We start from the raw sequence: 21,534 nt of genomic DNA on the forward strand, positions 1-21,534 counted from the left end.
TGTTTTTCTTTTGGTTATGTTTCTTTTTGTTTTCTTTTTCCTTCCTGAGATGCATGCTACCTGAAAGTTGCCCTGGAGTATTTGATGGTGGTACTGGCCTGCATGATGGGCCAATACCAGGAAGCAGACAACAGACGATGTATCCGTGTCTCTCTTGAATCAGGGGTGAGTTGTGCGTGGGATCATCCTTAAAGCTAAACCTAAAAACTCGTCTTTTAAATCCAAACAAGGATGGTTATCCCAGTTTATCCAAGTCAAACTGAAATGGCTTTTCAACCACTGCAGTCTTCATGTGTGAACAAATGCACTTTTTCTCTGGCTGTTCCCGCACCCTTTGTTTTTGCAGAGCCCACAAGCAGCATTTTTGCTTGTGGTGGCTTCCTGAGCAGGTATAACTGCAGAAGGGTAGAACTTGATGTGATCCTTATTTTAGTCCCCGCCACAGAGAGCAGGCTGTGGCAGGGCTGTCTGGGGACAACTTTCCTTGGACGAGCATTTTGGAGAAGACTAGGTGAAATAAAAAAGGGAACAGGGAGCATGTGAAGATATGACCCCCTGCTACCCCTCTCTGGTCTTCCTTTCCTGTCTCCTTCACCACTTCTTTGTAAATCTCTTTAGCTGGCATCAGACTGAGCGCTTGGGTTTCGGCAGTTATCAGCTAGTTGTTGATAAGCGTCCTGCTTCTGGCACCAAGCGGCCACTGTCACCATGTTTTCTGGCACAGCGGTCTCCAAAGGGGGTGTGCACAGGATGATGCATTGGGGTGTGGGAAGAAAATGGTAGGACTTCAGTAGCACGTGCACAGAATTTATAAATAAATAAATGTACATATATTGGGAGTGTGCGCTTAAACTTTCTGTACTGGTAGAGGTACGCAATCAAAATAGTTTGGAGACCACAGCTCTAGCAGATGGAAAATCCCCTTATTTGCCACCTGATGATGGCTCTGCTAAATTCAGCCCTCTGCAGATAGAGCCTCCTCCCAGCTTTTAGACACTGTGTAATGAAATGAATCCCCCAGGTAATTTGGCTGAATACCACCCCTTCTCCAACAGAAGACGTAAATGAAAGGGGCTGGCTGAAAGGGAAGCGTGCTTGCAGCCTGCCTCTCCAATGCAATTAACTGAAATGCACCCATGTGGTCTCTTCTTTTTTATTTGAATGGGAGCTGGTTGGTTTCCCAGTGCAGACGAAAGAGCTGTTTTCTTCTCCCAAAGTGAAATACCTGGTATCTGATGCTCAGTTTACCGAGGCTAGTTAAGGGAAGGAAAGGCCAAGGGGCACAGCCTGGCAGCGGGGTGACTTAAAGCGGGAGGAGCAAGCGTAGGGCCGAAATTTGCACGGCTGGCAGGGTGCAGCAAACACGGAGGTGAGGTGACTCAGGTGGCATCCCTACCCGTCCACCCCGCTGTGCCTCCAGGCCCTGATTCCTCCCATCCCGCCACTCCTTTTCTTTTGGAGCAGTTCTTCCCCACCCTCTCCAAAAATGAAAAAAGCAGGAGCCTGCCAAGGCGCTTTTGGAGGATGGTCTCCGGCGGGATCTTGCTGCCGGTGGCAGCTGGATGAGCTTTGGGTGAACCTCCAGCTTCACCCCGTTTGGAGTTACAACCGTGGGTTCGTGCTTATGGCCACCGTGCGGGTGCCCGAGGGGGCGGCTGGCAGAAGGGAAGCGATTCGCTTCTCTTCGCATTGCCTGGTGTAAAAAATCAGGCAAAGGAGTAGGGAAAAGGAGCGGGACAGATGGACATCCCCTCTCTAGCTGCATCCCCAGCCAGCGCTTTCAGAGCTGGCTCTTAAATGCCAGAGCCCCCCAGCCTGGCTGGCAGACAGGCTACAAATCCGACTGCACAGATAATGAGTGCTTTGCTCAGGAGCTCAAGAGCCCTGAAATCCTTCCCTTTTGCTCAAGTTAAACTAATCTGGTTTGTTTTTTTTTTTTCCTTTAACTAAACAGCCTTTCTGCTGGAGTGTATGTCCAGGCTCCAGGTGGTCTGAGGTGAGGATGCAAGCCCAGAGTGGGATTTGGTCCCCTGCGCTGCACTATCTCCCACTCCTGGACCTTTGATAAGCGGTGTTGCCTCTGTCCCATCTCCACCGCTGAGCCCCGCACCCCCTTCTGTCTTACAGGAGTGCTTGAGGGCAAATAGTTTAAGGACCATGAGATGCTCAAACACTAGAGTCAGATCTGTACACAGTAAAGGGAAGCAGCCAGTGGAGGACTGATGTGTAAAGAAGTTAGTCATCTGGGGAATGGGTCCCTGCCTTGACATCCCCTTCTTCCTACCAAAAATAAGCAAAATCAGGCAAAACTGCAAGAGGAATACAATTTTGGGATTACAGAGTGTTTAATATTCCACGGATGGAATTGCAAAAACAAAAAAAGCGTTGATGCTAAATTAATTCATTATAATTTATTATTCAGTATGAAGCAGTAGGGTGATTGAACTCGATTTATAATGAAGGTATTTTTGTTTCCCCTTAATGATTGCTTTTGTTACAGCCAGCAGAATGGAGTAGCGCCTCAGCTTCTCCTGCAGATACGACTGCCCTGCTTTGCTGGGGAAAAAAACCCAAAAGAATCAAATGATGGGGCCAGCTTGGAAAGTTATTGCATAGCTACTGTCACATAAAGCAGAATTAATCACAAGAGCTTTAAAATATGTGCAGTACGTCTACTGACTTTCTACAGACTGGCACTCTCGGCAATTGCTGTTAGTAATTACGCCAAAGCTTTATGCTTGTAGGGTCAAACACAAGACTTTAATGGTGAATAATTACAGGTAAGTTTTTTTGGTTTTATCTTCTGAAGGGTATCGTTTTGCTCCTTACAGGCTTAAACATCGAGCACATGCTTCTGCCTCTCTGTTGCTGCACATAATGCTGCACCTTCTGGCTGTGCTACTGTGAAAGCACTGATAGGGAAAGCAAGTCCCCGGGGAAGCCAGTGGGTGGGAGGAGGAGGGTGCTGAGGAAGGAGGGGAGGGTGGGCAGGGACCAGCAATCTGCCTGGGTGACGGAAGGGGAGCTGGATGCGATGCTGGGATGATTTCTGCAGATGCATGACCCCAGTGCTGTTGACCTGAAGGGGTGGAGGAGTTCTTGAGGGTTACTGCACTGACATGCAAGACAGACATGCGGACTAAGAAAGGGCTGTCCTGTGTATAAAAGTACTTCAGGCTATTATGGCCTTCAGAATGCAATGTTGCATGTATTTCCAGATGGTTAGAAAGTCTCTCTGCCTGGAGAAGATTAATTCTTATATAAGTCTTTGTGCTCTTCATTTTCTCTGCCTCCCAAAATAGGGTGGGAGAAGGGCAGGAGAGGAAAGCAGCATGGTGGGTGAGGTGAGAGGGCACAGAAGTCGTCAGTGCTGCACATATATGGTAATAATTTCTGTTGCTTGTGCAATATGCAAATATGCCAGCCGGTATGTCATAAAAAACTTCAAGGTTGTTTCATGTTGAGACACAGAAACCGGGGACCCAGCTGATAATGTGAAGGAAGTCCAATAATCAAAACAGTTATTCGTAGGTAGGCTATTGGAATCAGAGAGCCCGCAGTCTCTTTCTGAGTCTTCAAAGTACTCTGCAGTCTTGTGAGAGATTGTATTGAGAACACTTGAAATTTTAAAGGGTGACTCACTGTATTTTCCCCTCCAAACAATTAAGCCATCTCACTGAGCTCATCTTCACTGGTCTGATATGTAATAACTTGTTTTTCCTTCTGCTGCTGCCTAAATTTATTCCTCTAGTAGTGTTGTTAAATGTGAACTTTTTTAATGCTACAGTCGATCAGTAACCCAGAAGCTTATAGCTGCGTGGAGGATTGCCACAGGTAACGTAATTCCGTGCAGCTTCTTAATCTGGGCTTCAAGCAAATTGCTCTTGAAAGAAATCCATTCTTTGCAGCAGGTAGGTTTTTCTGAGTTTTCACTCAGGTTGGGGCAAGCATTTATGCCCCAATTCTCTCTTCTTCTCTGTGGTCCAGCCCTGACTGGGTGGGCAAGTCCAGACACGCATTATCTTGGCTGATCCTTCAGCCAGAGAACCCTGAGGTGGCTCTGAGATTCCAAGACAAAGTAAACGTCCCCTGATGCCGTGGGTGCGTGGGCTTTCTCCACAAACCGAGCTGCTGCCGTTGTCTTGCAGAGGCTGGGGAGGGGGGCAAGTCCTTGCAGTGCCCTGCTGAGACAATGGCAAGCAAAAGTTAATTTGGTATCACCAGGAGGAGAGGGGGAAAGGACTGATTTCTATCCCTGACTCCCGATGGGTGAGACAGCGGGGAGCGAAAGGGAGGGAGGTGAGATGGGAGGAAGGCAGGGCGGTCAGCAGCGGCCAGCTGGCCCCGGGTCTGCGGCAGCATGCCCGGGAGGGAGATCCCTGGTCCATCGCCAGTGAGTTTGGGAGGAAAGCGGCTACCGATGGTGTTAGTCAGAGCGCGGCTGCGGAGTGCTGCTCAAAGGGCTGGCGTGCTGTAAGAATGACGGGTTGGGCGTTATCTCATTTCCCCTTTCACATAACCCCGGGGACGGGGGAGATCATTAATGAAACCCTGGCGGTGAACAGAGCCAGAACCAGGCTGAAATGCGTAAGTAATTTCTCACAGGAGATTTGTCTTTTTGGTCCTTTTGTACTATTGCACAGGCATAGCCTTCCAGTTTGCATGTTGTTTATCTTCCCCTGGCTGTTGGAGACTGCTGTAACGCTCATTAGGGATGCTTTTTCAGAGCTCATGTAAGAGGCACCAGAAGACGTGCAGAAGAGTGAACACCGTATTTATATTTGAAAACGGTGGCAAAAATAGGCTGCTGGAGAATTAAAGCTCAGTCAGCCTAACTTTGATCCCTAGCAAGGCATGAATGCAACTAACAGTCAATACATAAGCACTTAGTGAGTAGTGCAGCATTAAAAAGGCCATGTGGAATGCTGAGAACAGATCGTTTCAAAGCAGCCAATTTTCCAGCTCTGACAGATGAGCATGCCTCATAAACAGACAGGAGGGAATAAACAAGGTGTATCTGCTGATGCTGTCTCACACAAAATTTCATAAGCAAACAAGAGGAAAAGGCTCTAGAATTAGAGCCATGGTGATTAACTTTGTTGGAGCACAAGCCTTGCAGCTTCTCTTCCTCCATGTGTCCACCCCTCCTCTCTTGCTACTGGTTTGTTGCTGTCCTAGACCATTCACAGAAGTGCTGCTGCTACCTCCTCCCGTTCCTTCGTCATCCCCTTGCAAGACATATTAGTTTGGACTCAGTGCTAAGTTTTACTGCTGTTAGCTTTGTTCAAGAGAAGCACGTAGCAGTTTGGAAATAATAGTCTGGGTGAAATTGCCAGAAGGGAGGTGTGCAGGTGTTTGAAAAGAAGCATTTGGGCAGGAATTCTTGTTTTGATACAGAGCCACCATACGGGACCCCCCCCCAGGACCTTCCTGACAGCACTTTGCAGGAGTTCCCCCTTTCCCACTTGCATTCAATAACTTAGTCAGTGACTTGGATGCTGCAGGAAAGTTGGCTTATGAAGTTGGCGGCTGTTCTTGACTTGGAGGAGCCTTGGAGGGCACAGGAGATGAATTCAAAATGATCTTGGCAGGCCGGAGAGAGGGTCCAGGATGAAGAAGTTGAAATTTCACAAAGAGAAGTGCTAAGAGTTGTACTCATGAAGGAGAATTCAAACAGCCGTGGGCTTGCCCATTTGGAGGATGCATTGAAAAGACTTAGCATGTCTTATGATGTGCTTGCACAGAAAAACAGATCTTATTTTGGAAGCGTTGTGTGTAAAATATAAAGAAGGGTTGACCTAGATTTTTTTGAAGAGACGGTGTATTCATTACTGAAAAAGCCTGAGAGCAGTAGTCATGCCAGAGGAGGGTAACAGAGAGGCCTTGTTAAAGCCAAACTACTTGAAGAAGATTGGAAAGAGTGCAGCAGCCGCGAGCTGGTGCGTGCTGCTTTACTGAAACCTAGGAACAGGGCTACATCCATGGATGGCAAATCTATTTTGGTTGTCAGTTAATGTGTCTGCAGTCTCTGTAAGTGAAACGGGAGGAATATAATAGCCCTGCCTGGGTCTTTGAATTGCTTTTCTCTCCGAAACAGCATTTCCTCCTTCCGAGTGCTCTTTTGCCAGAAAGGAGATGGGTACAGCGGGGTAGGTAGGTAAAGTCAGAGGTCCCAAAATGGGACCCACACCCTGACATATCCTTGATGAATGTGTGTCAGTTTGGGATGAGAAGTGCCCGCGGCTGTGCTCTCTGCATGTGAGAGGGTATGCGCGTCTCCCCGCATGTCAGGATGCAAGGAACACGCTGGGCAATATGTAGCCCTCCTGTTTGTCTTCCCCCATCACAGGAACTGCAGAGGAGGAGGCTGGGGAGAACGGCGGGCATGGGGTCTTCCCTTTCTGGCCATGAAGATCCTGGGGTTAGGATCTGGTCAATGCAGCGTTGGACTCTGCAGATGAGATGCTAACACTAACCAGGACCACGGGCAGACTCAAAGTAGACGAACATTAATGCCTTTGGGATTCAAAAAGTAGCCAGCGAGTAGTCTTTATTGTTTTTGGAGCAAATTCCATTGTTTAACTGCTAAAGAAGAGAAATGCTGCTTTCACTTCTTCCAGCAGTATGCGAGCAGAAAGGTCAAGCCTTTCTGCTGTTATTCCTAAGCATGTTAGAGGAGAGGAAGCTTTTGACAGCTCCCAACATCAAATCCTTCCTCCGATCAGCTGCTGCGACTCCAGTCCCACAGCGCGGTAGGTGTGTGGTCTGCTTGTGCCTGGCACTCAAGTCCCTGGGTCTGCTCCTGCCCACTCGGTGAGGAGAATGGGTCTAGCAGTGGGGCTGGTGTTGCCCATCATTTCTTGGCGAGGGACCCTCAGCCAAGCAATGCAGTTCATCCTGGAGCATCACTTCAGGCCAGTCTCAGGTGTAGCAGTAGCACTTTCTCAAAAGCTGTGTTTAAATATTGCAGTGAGTTCAAGAGGAGAGAAGTGACTTTCTGTGCTCTTGTTGGTTGAGAGCAGGAGATTTTTTTTTATTGGTGCCATTTCATAGAATCATAGAATGGTTTGGGTCAGAAGGGACCTTAAAGGTCATCTAGTCCAACCCCCCTGCAATGAGCAACTTGATCAGGTTGCTCAGAGCCCTGTCCAGCCTGACCTGGAATGTTTCCAGGGATGGGGCATCTACCACCTCTCGGGGGAACCTGTGCCAGGGTTTCACCACCATCATCATAAAAATTATCTTCCTTATTTGAATGGCTGCAATGTTGACTTCTTGCCTGAACCTGAGTCAGGCTGGTTCAGAGGTCCAGCTTTGATTTAAGAGAATTTGCTGTTAGCCTTTGGTGACCTGGGGTTAGCTGCTTTGAACGGCAGCTCTGATGACACTGAAAGGAGGGAGTGCAAGGGAAACCCCAGGGGCTTTTTGGGTTGGTTTGTTTGGTTTTGTTTGGTTTTTTATTCCCCTTTCCTTCTTTTGAACAGGCTGTGCTTTTACAGCTTATGGGGATGTGTAGGGAGAGCGGCGGACAGGGCTCGGCCAGGCAGGAGCAGCGGCACGTTTTTGGAGGGGGTATTGTGAAATGGGAGCTTGCTGGAGGGGGATCCTGGCTCTCTGGCTCCTGCCGATGAGAGTGGTGTGGGTCCCGGCTCCCCGGCGTGGGTCCTGGCTCCGCGGCGTGGGTCCTGGGCATGGCTGGTGGGTCCCTGGCTGCAGGCTGATGCTGTCGGCCGTCGGGCAGGGATCGCTTTGAAGACAGCGGCTGCAAAAGCTGTTGGGAGTGTTTGGTGTGAAGAAGGAAAGAGGGGGGTGAGAAATGGTGGTTCAGGTCTGTGGCCAATCTCCTGCACGGCAGCATGAGTCAAGGGTTTTAATTAACTTTGGAAGCACGCAGTTCATGTGCAGATGAATTCTGAAATGTACAAAAGCCATCTTCTAATTACAAGTGCTTTGGTGATACTAGTGAATTGGGAGAGACGACTGCAAGCCTTGAGAGGGCTGGGATCACAAGATCCTGAAAAGATACTAAATAAATACCGTTTTCACAAAGTTTCACAAAGCAGGATGCCCACGCTGAGGGAACATCTCACTTCTGCTGAAATGGAGAGACGCTGCTTGCATCTTGCTCCCGTGTGCTGGCTATGGCACTCACTGCTCCTTTGCTCTGCAGTATCTGCATTTACCAACCCAGCTCCCCAAACCCAGCTTTCTGCTGGTTTGGCAGGCTGCGTCAGCTGGGAGAAGGCTCTCATGAGAGCAAGAGATGGTCTGAAAGGAGGGTGCTGCTCCTTGCGGCTGGGGAGGAGGTGAGGGGAGGAAGGGGGGGGGGGGGGGAAGGACGAGCAGCGGAAGGAGAGAAAAGGAACCAGACTTTGCCCTTGCGGTGGCGGTGAGCTGCTAGATCAGCTCGGTCGCCTCGTGTGTACACCCTCAGCAAACGGGAACAGCTGAGGCATGAGTACATGTTTCCTTCTGCTTATTTTGCTCCGGGAACGGTGATCTCACGGGGTGGCGAGGCAGACAGCTGCAGGGTGTGACTGTCTGGCTGCTCTGCCAGCTCCTGGCAATGCGGGCACCTCAAAAATCTCCTTGCGGAGGGTAACCCAAGCTACCTGAAGCAGGGAGGAAGGATACAGACCTGGCCAGGAGCTGGAGAGCGTTGAGCATCCTGGAGCAGTCCTGGAGATCTGTCTGCACCCATGTGCTGCTATTCTGGTTCACGATGGCCTGCTACAGGAGCAAAGAAAAATACCGTGGGAAATGGGAGTCTGAAGCAACGGTTCCCTCCTGTAGTCAACCTTTGCTTGACAACACTGGTCTAATTTCATGCCTAGACAGGTCCAGCCCCTCTCCTCTACCTTGGGAGCTTCATCATCACTGCAGAGCCACGGCTGCTACTCCCGTCTTCTGCTGGTGCTGGAAGCCCTGTCGCCAGGACCAAGCTAATGGGCTCGGCTGGACCGTGTGGCTTTGTCTAGAGCTGTTCCTGTGGCTCTGTGCTGCATTTCCCCTAACGGCCGGTCCAGGCGACCGCAGACCACAGTGATCTGGCAGTGCTTATCAGCGTGGCCTCTGTGGGGCTGGCCTTGTCCTGCCCTCCTCGGCCGTCATTTTGTTCACAAGTTTTCTTCTAGCACAGCTCTTTTGGAAAATGGGTTGGTGTTACAATAGGGCCAACTACTGCGAAGTGACCAAACTGAAAAACGTAGCTTAGCCAGGCCAAACTGGTTAAGAAATGACTCAAATATGCTTTAAAAAGTGTTAATGGAAGAGTTAATGCTTGTTTTCCTGGTTCCCTTTTAACAGATGCTTATTGGCATTCTCCTTGAAGCCTTGCAACTTTTACAGTCATCATGAATCAACAAACTGTCCTGGCCTCCCTATCAAAGCGGAACTGCTGGCATATGAGCAATATATGCATTGCAATACCATGCCTCTCTTCATTCTGTACGGCAACGGGTTTACTGTGATTTTCTTCGTCCTCGAGAACAAATGGCTCTTACCTTGACATCTGCCACGTTATTTTGAGAGACAAAGCTGTAGTGCCTTCTTTCTCCTAGGTTAGTAACTGTCCAGTGATAAGTTTAATACAGCTTTGTTGCTGGTTTTGTACTTGAAGGGCCTTTGCAGGAAGAGATAAGAAGTTCAAATGAGGAAGCACTATGCAGCAGTATGGGAAACAGCAGCTTGGAAAGATAATGTACATTGTTCATTTGTCCACAGAAAAGGGTTAGCGATAATGTTAAGTGGCCTGACGACAGAAATAGAAGGAGCACGAAGCAGGATGTGGAGAGAGATGGTGGAGAAGGGAGAGCAAAATGAGGCTCTGTTGGTACGGCATAGTATTATTTGGTGCCTATGGTGAAAGCAGGTAAAAAGGATTACTGAGATGCATGTGCATTGTCTGCCAAAAATCTTGTAAGAAGGCAAGGTATTGTGCACCAGACTTGACCAAAATGCATTGAATATTGCAGATAAATATAGTACAGTGCACCAAGTACAGTTTTAAATGTCTGAATAGAGAAGATTTCTGCATTGCCTTTAGGTCAAATGCCAGCACAAATGCCATGTCTGAAAGCAGCACATCGGTTTCTCTGTTAAATGCTGCTGTAGATCTGGGGCTGGCCCTGCTCAGTTGCGCAGCTTGGGAGCATGGAGGACAGCTAGTCATGTTTTCACAGGATTTATTTATTTTTAAGTTATGTCTGTCCGTAAGCAGAAAAATTAATAAATACCCTTCCAAGTGACCAAGAAAAAAAAATCCATTTTCTTGAATTCCTTTATAAACATTACAAGCATACTTCATAACCATTATTGTCAATGAGCAGTAAAATAGTGTTATGAGGGTTAGATATTTGTCATTAAAAATATTAAACCTCTAAAAATTGGCTTGCTCTGTCCAGGCCAATACTTACATGGCAGAAAGCTGCCTTTAAAGGGATTGCATGATATGTGAAAACTGTACCTTTATAATTCTTTCTCTGTAACCAGTAGCAGGCCAAAAGGCACATTACTAAGAGCGTGCAGTGGAAAACGCTGGCGGGTAGATTTGCACTTGTAGGTGTCCTGGAGCTGTACTGCTGTACGAGCAGAGCTGGGGACAAGTTCTGCCTGGAGGCATGTCTTACATGTCCCCTGCAGAAGTCAGGTTGTGGCCTCGTTTCTCCATCCCCATCACTAGCAGTGAGCAAGGTTTTAGGGTTTTAGGCTCTGCTTGATACAGCTCTGATTGTGTAGCAAGTGGCGGGGGAACGTTGTCCATCTTGAGGAGATTGCTGCTTGAACCTGCGAAGGATTGCCAGGGGCCTTTGGAGCGGTGCACAAGGGATTCAGATTGCTTTGGGAGAATGGAGTTTGAGCCTCTGTCCGTGCAAGAGAGACGCAACTCAGCTCTTGTTCGGTCGTCCAGGTCGATCGCCCTGACCTGCTGCTGTAGGAGGTGGTGGGTATTTTCTGTTCCCAGTTAGTCCCTGCCGTGTGCTGAGGTTGCCAGAGATGGCGGAGGTCTTCCAGGAGATGGGGAGTGAAACTGCCTGCCTTCATCTCGGGAAAGAAGAAAATCAGAGGGTATTCCTCCTTTCTCAGCAAGTGGGAAGGTGGGGAGAGAGGGTCAACCCCCTCCCCTTGGCATTGACAGAGGTGCTCGTGGGGGGGTCGGGTGGCCCTGCGCTGCTGTCCACGGCTCACCAGTGACTCCAGGGCTTGCTTTTCCCAGGTAAGGACCTGGGACCCTGTCACGCTCGTCGAGATGTCTGGCGTTGTGCACACAGAGTTGTTGCCTGTTCCTTCTCTCTTTGTCCCCAGAATAAGGCTGTAAAAAGCCCCAAATGAAGGTATACCTCCAGAGGGACTGAAATTGTCAGGAAATTTGTAAGGTGAAAACATCCCAATGATCCCTCTTGGCTCTGCTCTCTCCAGGTTTTTGTACTTTTGTCATTTAAAAAATACTGATGGTATAACTAAAGCTATACCCCTTCTTGTGTAGTGCAGAATTTGCTTCCTTCTCTCTCCCTGGTGATTTTGGGATAGAGGGTTGGCGTGACACAATTTGTGGAGCCGAACTGTGAACTTTGATGAATTTGTCCTCCTCTTTGATGAATTTGTCCTCCTCAGTTTTTTACAGGGTGAAAGAAGGAAGTGGTTTGCTAAGTCACTTTTGAAAAAAAAAAAAAAATTATCACAACTACCAGTAATAACCACGAGGAAAACATGCAAAGAGTGACTATTCAATGTAAAGCTATATATGGGAAGGGCTGTTCATTGTGAACCTGCTGCCAGCGAGGCTGCACCCTGCCAGTAAGTGTCCACCCGCTCGCTTGGGCTGAGGGTCTGGCTGTCGCGTCTGCCCCAGGACACATTGTGCTGCTTTCCAAGCCGACAGCCTGGCAACAAATTGTACTGTCTTTTAGTCCTTTGCAGGGAAATTCTTGCAAGCGGGAGCCATGCGTGGGAACGGTGATCAATGGAATTAGGAAGAGGGTGGGTAATAGTTTTGCTTGCTGGGTTTTATTACTACTAAAAATGAGCAGCACCAGTAACAGAGCTTTGAGCGAAGTCCTTTGTCATTCTGGAAATGCATAGAGGTGTCCTGGTATTCCCAGTAGTTTTTTATCCGTTGCTCATCTGGAGTGTTTTTAGGGACACTGTTTTGTCCCCACCCAGATCAGAGGATTTGTGGTCAGTTTGAAGATATCCCATCACTGATGGGGTTTTTTGGGCAATGGGATAATTGGCAATGGCTTAGGAAGAGGACACTGCAACGGAATAATTGAACCTGCAAGTATAATTCCAGTGGAAGGAATAGTTTTGCCAACCTGTTACAGAAATTGTATCGCTTCTGGTACAATTTAAGGGAGTCTTTATGTTCAGAAGTCAGTCACTTTTCCAGTGAAGCAAACCTTTTACCACAGGGCAGCTGTGCTTTTCTGCTTTAAGAATTTTGCTCTAATTAAGACTCTTAAGTGTGTTTTTCATGTGCTTTAAAATATCATGAAAAATCCATATGAGAAAGTGTTTTTATTTTTTGTGCTGAATACAAAAGTAATTTTTGCAGCATTAAGGGGAGCGTGGTGGTGTTTCCATTTTACAGTATTCTGAATTTTTGGGGCGAATTAGTTTTGTTTCCTTTGCACTGTGAATTTCTTTTTCAGTATGGATTTTTCTGCATGGATACGGATTAATAACTTTGAAACCAAAATGTATATACTTAAAAATTAAGATTTTTTTTTTTTAGGTGGCTGAAAATTGTACCTTGCCTGTGTTTCTTAAGTCTTTACATGTATTCAGCTTTATTTTTCTAGACACTTGAGCTACTTTGTATGTTCTGCACTAGAGAGTGCATTAGTTTTTACACAAGAAACCGTCATACTATTAGTCTCTGACTTTTAAAAGTGACATGGCTGGTTCATTACTAAAGTGATAACCTCTACGGAACTGCTGCTTTCTACCTTTCTTGGAAATGCTAGTCAGACTACAGGTGGCTGTGTGGTATGTTCACAGACGTACAGCCAAGATCCTTCTTCTGGGCTGCTAAAGTGACCATCCCTTGCCATTCAGCTCATCCTTCTTCTTACACCAGCACCGTTCAAGGGCTCCGAGACCCTCTTGGGAACTGAGGGTTGGGTTGTCCTTCTAGAAGCCCAGCACTTGCAGCTGTAAATGAGCATCACCTACTGCTTGGCGGTCACGTTTGGTTGTGTGCCATGAGGTGGTGCTGCCTTCAAGCACCTGCACATTGTCAGGCTCACCGGGACCTCTTCCAGCCTTTGCAAGGGGAAGGTGCCATCTTCTGTCCTTGGTGGTTTCATTTCATTTCAGTGTAAAGAACACTAAAACTTGAGAAGAGGCTTTTCTTTCTCTACTTGTCATGTAGCATTAGTCATTTGAAAATTATTGGTGAGATGGAAATCAAATGGGCCAGGAGAATAATTGCTGGGCAGTCAACAGAGGAAGCAGTTTATAGGCTGCTGTGGTTTTGTTTGCATTTATTTAACCCCAATGAGTGGTGTTTTGGAGAAAAATGAAGACTTCCTAATACTCGCATTCCTTCAGTGAAAGGGCAAAGTCAGCTGGGGCCTGTTTCGAGATTTCCCACTAGCTCTCCAGCAAAACCAGGTCTCAGTGGCTGCCGATCTGGATCAGCTCAGTCGGCTTTTCGGTAGCTCTGGAAGGGCTCGCTGGCTTCAGGGCACAAACCTGGCCGTCAAAGCAGGCAATTCCCTGCATTATCTGGAGCAGCAGCTTTCAGGGCAGTTTCGTTCATTTGCCACCCATTTTCAGGTTTTGCCCTTTTTTTTTTTTTTTTTTTATTTTCCTTGGAGTCTTCCTCAGCATTTTGTGGCATCTACTGGGGAACTTTTCATCACCCAGTAAGCCAGCTGTTACCAGGGGCTTTTTAGCCCCATTTCCAAGGGCATTTTATCCCATTACAAAAGAGTAAAGTAAACATTCTGGATATTATCTATCTACAGTAGTAGGGTGCAAGCAGAAGACAACTTGTTTAAAAATAAGACTTTTCAGTCTTCTTTTTCAGACTTAAGGTCTTCATGCATCATTAACAAAGTGCTTAAATGTAGAAAACGTATTTCTGACTGGGGTTGAAAATCTCTTTTGGGAAGGGGCTTTTAATTCCAAGAGAGTAAAAATTATTCTGAAGGGAAGGTCCCGTATCTAGAAATGCAGTTTGGGAGTTGGTTGTGTGCCTTAGCTGTGTTCTTCCACATCTTCTAGGCTATGAAGATTAATCTAAATCCCGAATTTCCTGGCTTTAAACCTTCCCTTCCTCCATCTTTTTGGTGTGTTGGGGTTTTTTTCTCCTTTTTTTTTTTTAAATGTTTATCCCATGGAGTTCAGTAATGAGTATTTGTACCCATATGAGTAATTGTACCCATCTTCAAATTTTCAACTGCTTGCCAGCTTGTTTATCACTCTTTTTTTAAAAAGGCATATTTACAAATGGCGGGACAAAACTGATTCAAGCTGTGCCACATGCTTTCTTCTTTGCACATCTACTCATGCACTGATCATCCATTTGATTAACAGCATGATTAACAGCATAAATTTCTAGTTATAATGCTAACATGGATCTTCAGCTGCTGGTCTGTCACTCCTTTCTGCTCTCCACTTGGCTCCAGTCTGAATTATTAAAGCATGTGTGGGTTAATCCATACCTCCCTCTGTCTGTAGAGAGAAATACTGGCACTGAGAAGGCATGATTTTCCCAGTAGAGGGAGGCATTGTAAAGCTCAGCCAAAGTAGGATTCCAGGTGCTGTAGAAAAATGTGCCTTCTGCCGGTTTTTTTTTTTTGGCTGAATTTTAGGAATTCAGGGGGCAGCGTGTGCAGAGAGCTTGGAGGAAGCAGCCGAAAGACCTCGCTCCACATTCGGGTAGACAGAAGATTTTCCCGTGCTTGCTTTTATATTTTTTTTTTTTATTATTGCAATAGAATAGTTGGAGGGAGAGCAGGGACCTGTGCCTTGCCTCACTGAAGCCTCACGGGCGACCTGTGGTGGAGGTGGTGATGCCTTTGGTACCACCAAGGCAAGGAGGAACCCCCCAAGCTCATGGCGGCAGCCCCCCTGACTTCCCTCTGCCCCCTTGAATCCCAAAGGACTTTGGTGGGTTGAGTGCGTTGCTGCTCTGAAGGGTGTTGAGCACACCGTCATGGATTTTTTTTTTTTACTTTACATTGTATGGCAGGGATGTGCATCCATAGAAGAGGTTTTAAAAAACCCAGCAACTACCGTTAAAATTGCAGCAAACGCGCTTGGTCAGCTGGAGCGTGGACATAAATCCATAGCGCTGCTTTGCAGTGTCCACTTAGTTCAAGTGCCTCAGTACTTAGCCTAATCCACAGATTAAATATGCATGTTTCAGGACTGATTGATCGCTAAGTGGAACAGGGAAAGAAACATCAAAACAGATGTTGGAGTCACATTAGACAAGGAAGGAAACGTGTAATTAGTTAATTATTTAACTCCTTGAATCAACAGTTTAGGCTCCTGTGAAGCTTTGATTTAATTATTTTTTTCCCCAAGGCTTGCATCCTTAGATTTGTGGCACGATTTCTCTTCGCTCATTTCCTTTTATCTCCGCCTGCCCTAGCAGGGACCCAAGGTGCGGTGAGCTATTCCTTGACACCCAAACCCATCTGTGGGGACCCGCCTCAGCAGCCTAATTCAGAGAGGTGTAAAGCTTCATTTGCCGTCGGCACATCACTTGGGTGCTTCGGGGCTTCTTGTAAAATTGCCGGAAGGGTTATTGCCACCTTCCTTTGCTTGCTCCAGCGAGTCCCGTGCGTTCCCGCTGACGTACAAGGCTTTTCCTTAGCTTTAAACAGTTTTTTTCTTCCAGACCTTGAGAGAAATAGTAGAAGGCCAGCGCTCTTGGACACATTCCTCTGGAGACTTATCCCAGTGATAAGATGGGTGAGCGATGGGGGATGGAGAACAACTGTTCTTATAATGCTCTTGTGATTTTTTTTTTTTTTTTGACTGCTTATGCTGCCCTGAAAACAGCTTTTTCTATTGCTTTGAAAATCTTCAACTATATTTAATTGACATTTGGTGGTTGTTCAAGGTTTAAAAAAAAAACAACAAAACAAGAATGTGTCACTGGAGTGGAAAAAAGATCAATCACTTTGATAAAGGCTTCTCTGTGTGGAATGAGAGAGCTAGAATTTGTCTTTTCTGGTTTTTATAGTTAACGTGCATTCTCTATAAATACAGACTCATGAAGAAATGTACTGAATTTGAAGTCCTTGGTGTTTTTCGTTATTCTTAAATTCAGTGACATGGTTTCCAACATCATGGGTTACTATTCATATCCCTTTGAGCACAGTGAAAAATAACCAGACATAACCTGTCTGTCTGAAAAGTTTTTTAAATTGCAAAGTTCTGCTGTATACCTACAGTCACCAGAACAACAGTACTTTAACACAAATTTAAGAGAGAGCACATCAGGCCTGGTATATCGAGATAAATGTTTTGTAGAACTGCAGTGAAAACTTAAGCATGAGCCTTCTCCCACGTGACAAAAAGTTATTTATTGCTTGGGATGAATGAAGGACTGCATAGTTTCTGTCTAGGTTCTACCTTTTGCTGCTTAGACATAGGTGAATATTTTCCTCTAATAAAATACTGATAATACCGTGCTTATCCATCAGATTGCAGTAGCAATGTTAGCTTTCTCTGGGGGTGGAAGGAAGGTCAGTTGCATGAGTGAAGAGGCACGCACTGGAAAATGAAGAGTGAACCTTCCAAGTAAAGGACATAAAAGAAGGCTACGTGTTACCAGTAATAAGAAAAGCCATGGTAACTTGGCTGGTTCTCAAAAATCCTGACGGAATGTGAAAGGTCCAAGTGGCCCCGTCCCACGCGAGAAGAATGTAATCTCTCAAAAAAGGAATTATAAACAGCAGATAGGGGCTGGAAGGTAAAAAGGGGTGTGGGGAGCAGGAGGCACTCACTGGGGAAGTTCTTCTTCCTGCAGAGTGAGGTCCATCCGAGTTGCTTTCTGGCAATCTTTAGGTGAGTTAGTGGTGAAATATCATTTGCATTCTCCAACATCTCTCCAAAAAACGCCCTTACAACATGTATTTGATACTCAGAACTTAAGGTTTGGCTGGTTTGAGTAATTTCAGATTTGAAACCCTGTCTATCATGAGCATTGGTGGAGGATCCCACAGGGCAGAAAAGGAGTCCGGTTTGGATTTCTCCTTGTAGAAAGCCTTTAGGTTGTTCTCAGTCCTCTAAGAAAGTCTTTTTTACATCAGCTTAGACCCCTGTTGGAGTTTGCTGAAGCAGCCTGTGAAATAGTGATGCTGTGGAGCTGATTCCCAGGTCTATTTAAAAAAATTAACCATCTTGCCCTCCTGTAGATTGAGGTGGATTTGATCTCTGTGACAAACAACTCATTTTTGTGTCTGGACTTCTTGTATTCCTTCAATTTACATGCTCTGTCTGGTGGCGTTGATTTTAAATTTTAATAATACCGGTTTGGTGCAGGTCTGGTTTCCAAGTATATTTTAGTAAAAGCCGTTGTCCCACAGGCTCTCCAAGCACAGCAGCTGTTCATGCAGATAAACGTGAACTTTAATGCTGTGTACTTCACACCAACGCAACTTGCAGCAGAGTGGGTGAAGAGTTGTCCTTTAATTTTTGATAGACTTGTGTCATGATTAACACAAAAGTATTCAGTATACGCTGAAGAGACTGCTACTGTAGTGAGTAAAAATTTATGAACAACTTTGTAGGTAATAGTTCAATTTCATTAGTTTACAAAGAGCTTTTTCGCCGCAAAAAAATCTATTCTGTCTTCACTTTTTATATTATTATTATTATCTAAAATTGATTGTTTGGACAAAGATAAATCATTGGTACACTGATATTTAAAGCACAGTAAAAATTGTTGGTAATGTATAAAAGCTGCTGTGCCATGAGCATCTGTCATCTGCCGTCCTTAACTTTTCATTGAATCGCTGATTGACTGCAGGGAACTGGCATTTAATTACGTTTAACCTTATCCTACTGCAGATTGAGAAACAATTTTAAATACTTCATCTGAAACTGGAATGCAGCGTGTTTAGGCAAATATCGTGACCATTCTCTCTTTTATTTTCTGAGGACAAGAGCTCAGATGTCTTGTTGATGTTTCAGTGTGTGCAGCCTTCTAACATCATATAAATCCCTTTGAATATCTCCAACCATTATCTATTTGGCATGTTATGTGATTCCTTTCCAAAAGAATTTCTGTTATTTTTCCACTGTGTGATGTTTTATATTATATTTTGATGACATTCCAGACTGAAGTACATTGATAGTATTATATAAAATTACTGTGCTTGTGTTCAGTCTGGTGATCCTGACAAAATTGGTGTCGTGATGTACCCAGTATTACATATGTTACGCTTTTCTCTGTGACAAGAATTCAAAAATACTCTTATATGTATACTGCTACAAAATAAACACTTTAATAATGAACTATGAAATTCATACTACATGGAACTTGTTTCCTATCCTTGTCAAAACAGTCCTTGAATTCTTAGATTTCTTGGCTTTCATTAAATGCAAATTCATTTAAAAACCACACCCTCCCCAACTCTCAACATAGAAGTAAAAACTCTGAATTAAGTTTTTGTTCATGTGTGCCAAGGATAACGTCAAAGAAATTGTAAAAATTTTTCAAGAAGTGATAAGCTTTTCTGAAGCCTCCTTTTAAGTTGAAGCAAAGAGTTTTATTACTAAAAAATTAGTGAGATGAGACTCAGAGCTTGCAAATCCCTGCTAGTCACCTTCCTGTCTTACAGGAAACCTTAAGCACTTTCATTCCTATTTTACAATTACACAGGACACTCCATCACTACCAAATATGACAAATAGTTACGGCGGTTATGTTTTGATAGCTGAGAGTAAGAAGAAAAATACATTGCGGTTTTCTTCTGCTTTTCAAGATGCGTGGAAAAGAGCGATTTCTGACAAGCGCAGGGCTATTGTGTTTCCAAAAGAGTATTTTAACGCTGGTTACTGAAGTTGCCTCACTGCATTAATCTCCCTATCGGAGTTTGCTCACGTGCCTGAGTAACTCCGACTTTCCGTAGCGCTGATGACTTTCTTTTTGTCCTAAATTATAGCAGCAAAGAGTTAACAGCTCATGGCAGCCCTGGAGATTTTCAGCTCCTCGCAGGAGGTGCTGGGCGAGCGTCAGGCTTTGCACCGCACGGCAGGGTCGATCCGTCGGGGCAGCGGGAGTTCGAAGTGAAGCTGGAGGGCAGGCGGTGAGTTTGCGGCAGACATCCCTGAGGTGCGATCCGGCGATAAAGGAAACGTGGTGCCCTTCGGGAGGGTGTGTACCTATGAGAAACAGGAAACCCAGCAGCGGCAGCCGCCTGCCTGCCCTGCCTGCCCTGCCTGCCCTGCCTGCGGAGGTTGGTCGCTCCAGCGGGCGCAGGTGTGCCGACACGCCGACGAACCTCTTCTCTCCAGGCATCTTGGCTGGCGCGTTCCTCGGCAGCAACATCTGGAAGAGGCTGGAAGAGAAAAGGGGGGGGACGACCCAACTCAAAAGGCAAAACACTCACGCGAGTGCACACCCCCCCCCTTAAAAAAAAATAAAAATTCCAACCCTCCAGGTAGAGAAATATGACGGCCTTGCAGCTGAAAGAGTTGTCACATTCAGGTCTGTACAGGAGGAGACGGGATCGCCCGGATAGCATGGGACTGCCCGGGTCACACGAAGAGAAGTTGAGGTGAGTGCGAATTGACGGGCACCGCCGAGCCCTTCTCAGCAGCCTGCTTGCTTCGTTCGGCGGTTTTAGGAAACGAAATGCAAACACAGCTCGGGAAAGTCACTGCAAAACACATGCATCGAGAAGCAGTCCCCAAAGCGCTACAGCAAAAAAACTCGGAAGGAGGGATCACAGGAGCCGTATGGTGACCTTGTGGGTTTTGGCGATGGTGTGACTCCCTTCCCTGGCTCTGGGAAGGGCAAATATTAGCTGGTGGTTGCTTCTGGATCCTTTCTGACAGCCAGCACTTGCAAGTAGATAACTTTCCGCAGCCCGACAACTTTGCTCACGCTGGTTTGAAGTCAGTTTTGGGTCACCCGGGCGCTGGGGGTTGTGCTGCTTGTCGGGGGTCTTGGCGCAGCCCCTCCGAGGGGCTGGGGGTCCTGGGCTCTGGCTTTCTTCATGGGGGGTTCTTTGTTGTGGAAAGGACTTCAGACAAAAGAATGCAGCAGGACCACTTAGCCTGACCTTAGCCAGGAAGGGTGACCAAAAATTGGAAAGCCATTTAATGTCCAGGGTTATCTTCCTGATGCTATGTGCCTTTTGAAAGAGTAACAGAGAATTTTCAAAAAGCCTCTGTTTGGAGCAGGGAGATTAGAGGATTGTTTGTAACCTGAGTAAGTGCAGACACCAAAAAAAAAGTAAAAATGCAAAGTTTTTTTTCTAAGTGTGCTCGGTGTGAAAGCAATCTGTTCCCACTTCAGGCTCCTCAGAAAAGGATCCTTGTGTAAACGCTAACAAAAGCCTCGGTGGAGAGGAAGCACTTCCTATCTCCTAATGCCTGTTCTCTGGTTGTATTTTTAGATTATTTTTCGTTGTTGGTGGTTGTGCATCGGATTGGAGTGCTGTGTAATTTAGAGGGATTTTGTTACTGTGTGTTCATTACCTGAGTTAGCAATTTCAGAAGGATGAGTATTCAGATTTGGGGGATTTACCCTTTTGTTATAACTAAGCACCTTAATTAAAAATTATTGTGGCAAAATGTATCATCATAATGAGATTATTTGCCATGAGATATCAGAAATAGCTCATCAGTTCTAGGAATGTGTTAACATGCGGGTCTGATATGTGTGCTTGGTATCTATTTATAGTATTCATTCTGAATTGATTTCCTAGGTGGATTTCTAATAGTATTAGCAATATATTTATATGACTATAGATGGAAGAATAAGCAATTAGTAGAGTAAGAGATGTGCAGAGATTCTGGACTTTTTTATGTTTAGTTTCTTTTATACAAAACTAGCAATGAGGAAGAATAGATCTTTTGAGGGAAAAGAAAGCTGCTTTTTAAAGCATATACATAAAAATGAGTGCTAGCTCTCTATGGTTGTGTTGCTGTTTCTCTTATTTATATGCACATCCAAGATAGGAATGAGACCCTTTGGGGCTGGGTGGGGGGAAGGGGTTGTCTGTACCAGTGTAAGTCCAGGTGTTTTGATCCTTTCCTGAGCCTCTTGCGGTTAAAGATGAGAAATATGTGAAACAGGGATTGGTCTTGAGAAATAAAATCCAAGTTGGAGGAAATAGCAGATCAGGGGACTTATGAATCAGCTCAGGGCAGGGTCTAGGAGATACGAGAAGGTGAACAGAGCATGGCCAGATGATGCTGCTAGAGCAGGGGAACAACTCGTACCTAAAAACAGAGCTTCTCTTGTATTTGCTAACAGCTTAAGCTGGTTCTTATTCAAACTAAACCTTGCTCCTTCCTTACCCATTTTGGTGGTATTTCAGTGTGTTGCCAGGCAGCCTT

At 45.8% G+C, this 21,534-nt stretch overlaps 1 protein-coding gene across 6 annotated transcripts in view; it reads left to right on the top strand.

Moving 5' to 3' along the window:
• Positions 1-21,534, top strand: part of LIMS1 (LIM zinc finger domain containing 1) — a 73,991-nt gene that overhangs the window by 19,746 nt on the left and 32,711 nt on the right. Inside the window, exon 1 of one of the 6 annotated variants that reach the window (XM_069770167.1) lies at positions 19,455-19,745. The exons of 4 other annotated variants lie outside the window; for them this stretch is intronic. In XM_069770167.1, the coding sequence (XP_069626268.1) occupies positions 19,639-19,745 (107 nt within the window). In that variant the 5' untranslated portion in view covers positions 19,455-19,638. Of the gene's footprint in view, positions 1-19,454; positions 19,746-21,534 lie in introns of those variants that run through there. One more of the 6 variants, XM_009919075.2, reaches the window with a different exon arrangement.

Source organism: Haliaeetus albicilla, chromosome 25 (genome assembly GCF_947461875.1).
Source record: "Haliaeetus albicilla chromosome 25, bHalAlb1.1, whole genome shotgun sequence".
NCBI classification, from domain to species: domain Eukaryota; kingdom Metazoa; phylum Chordata; class Aves; order Accipitriformes; family Accipitridae; genus Haliaeetus; species Haliaeetus albicilla.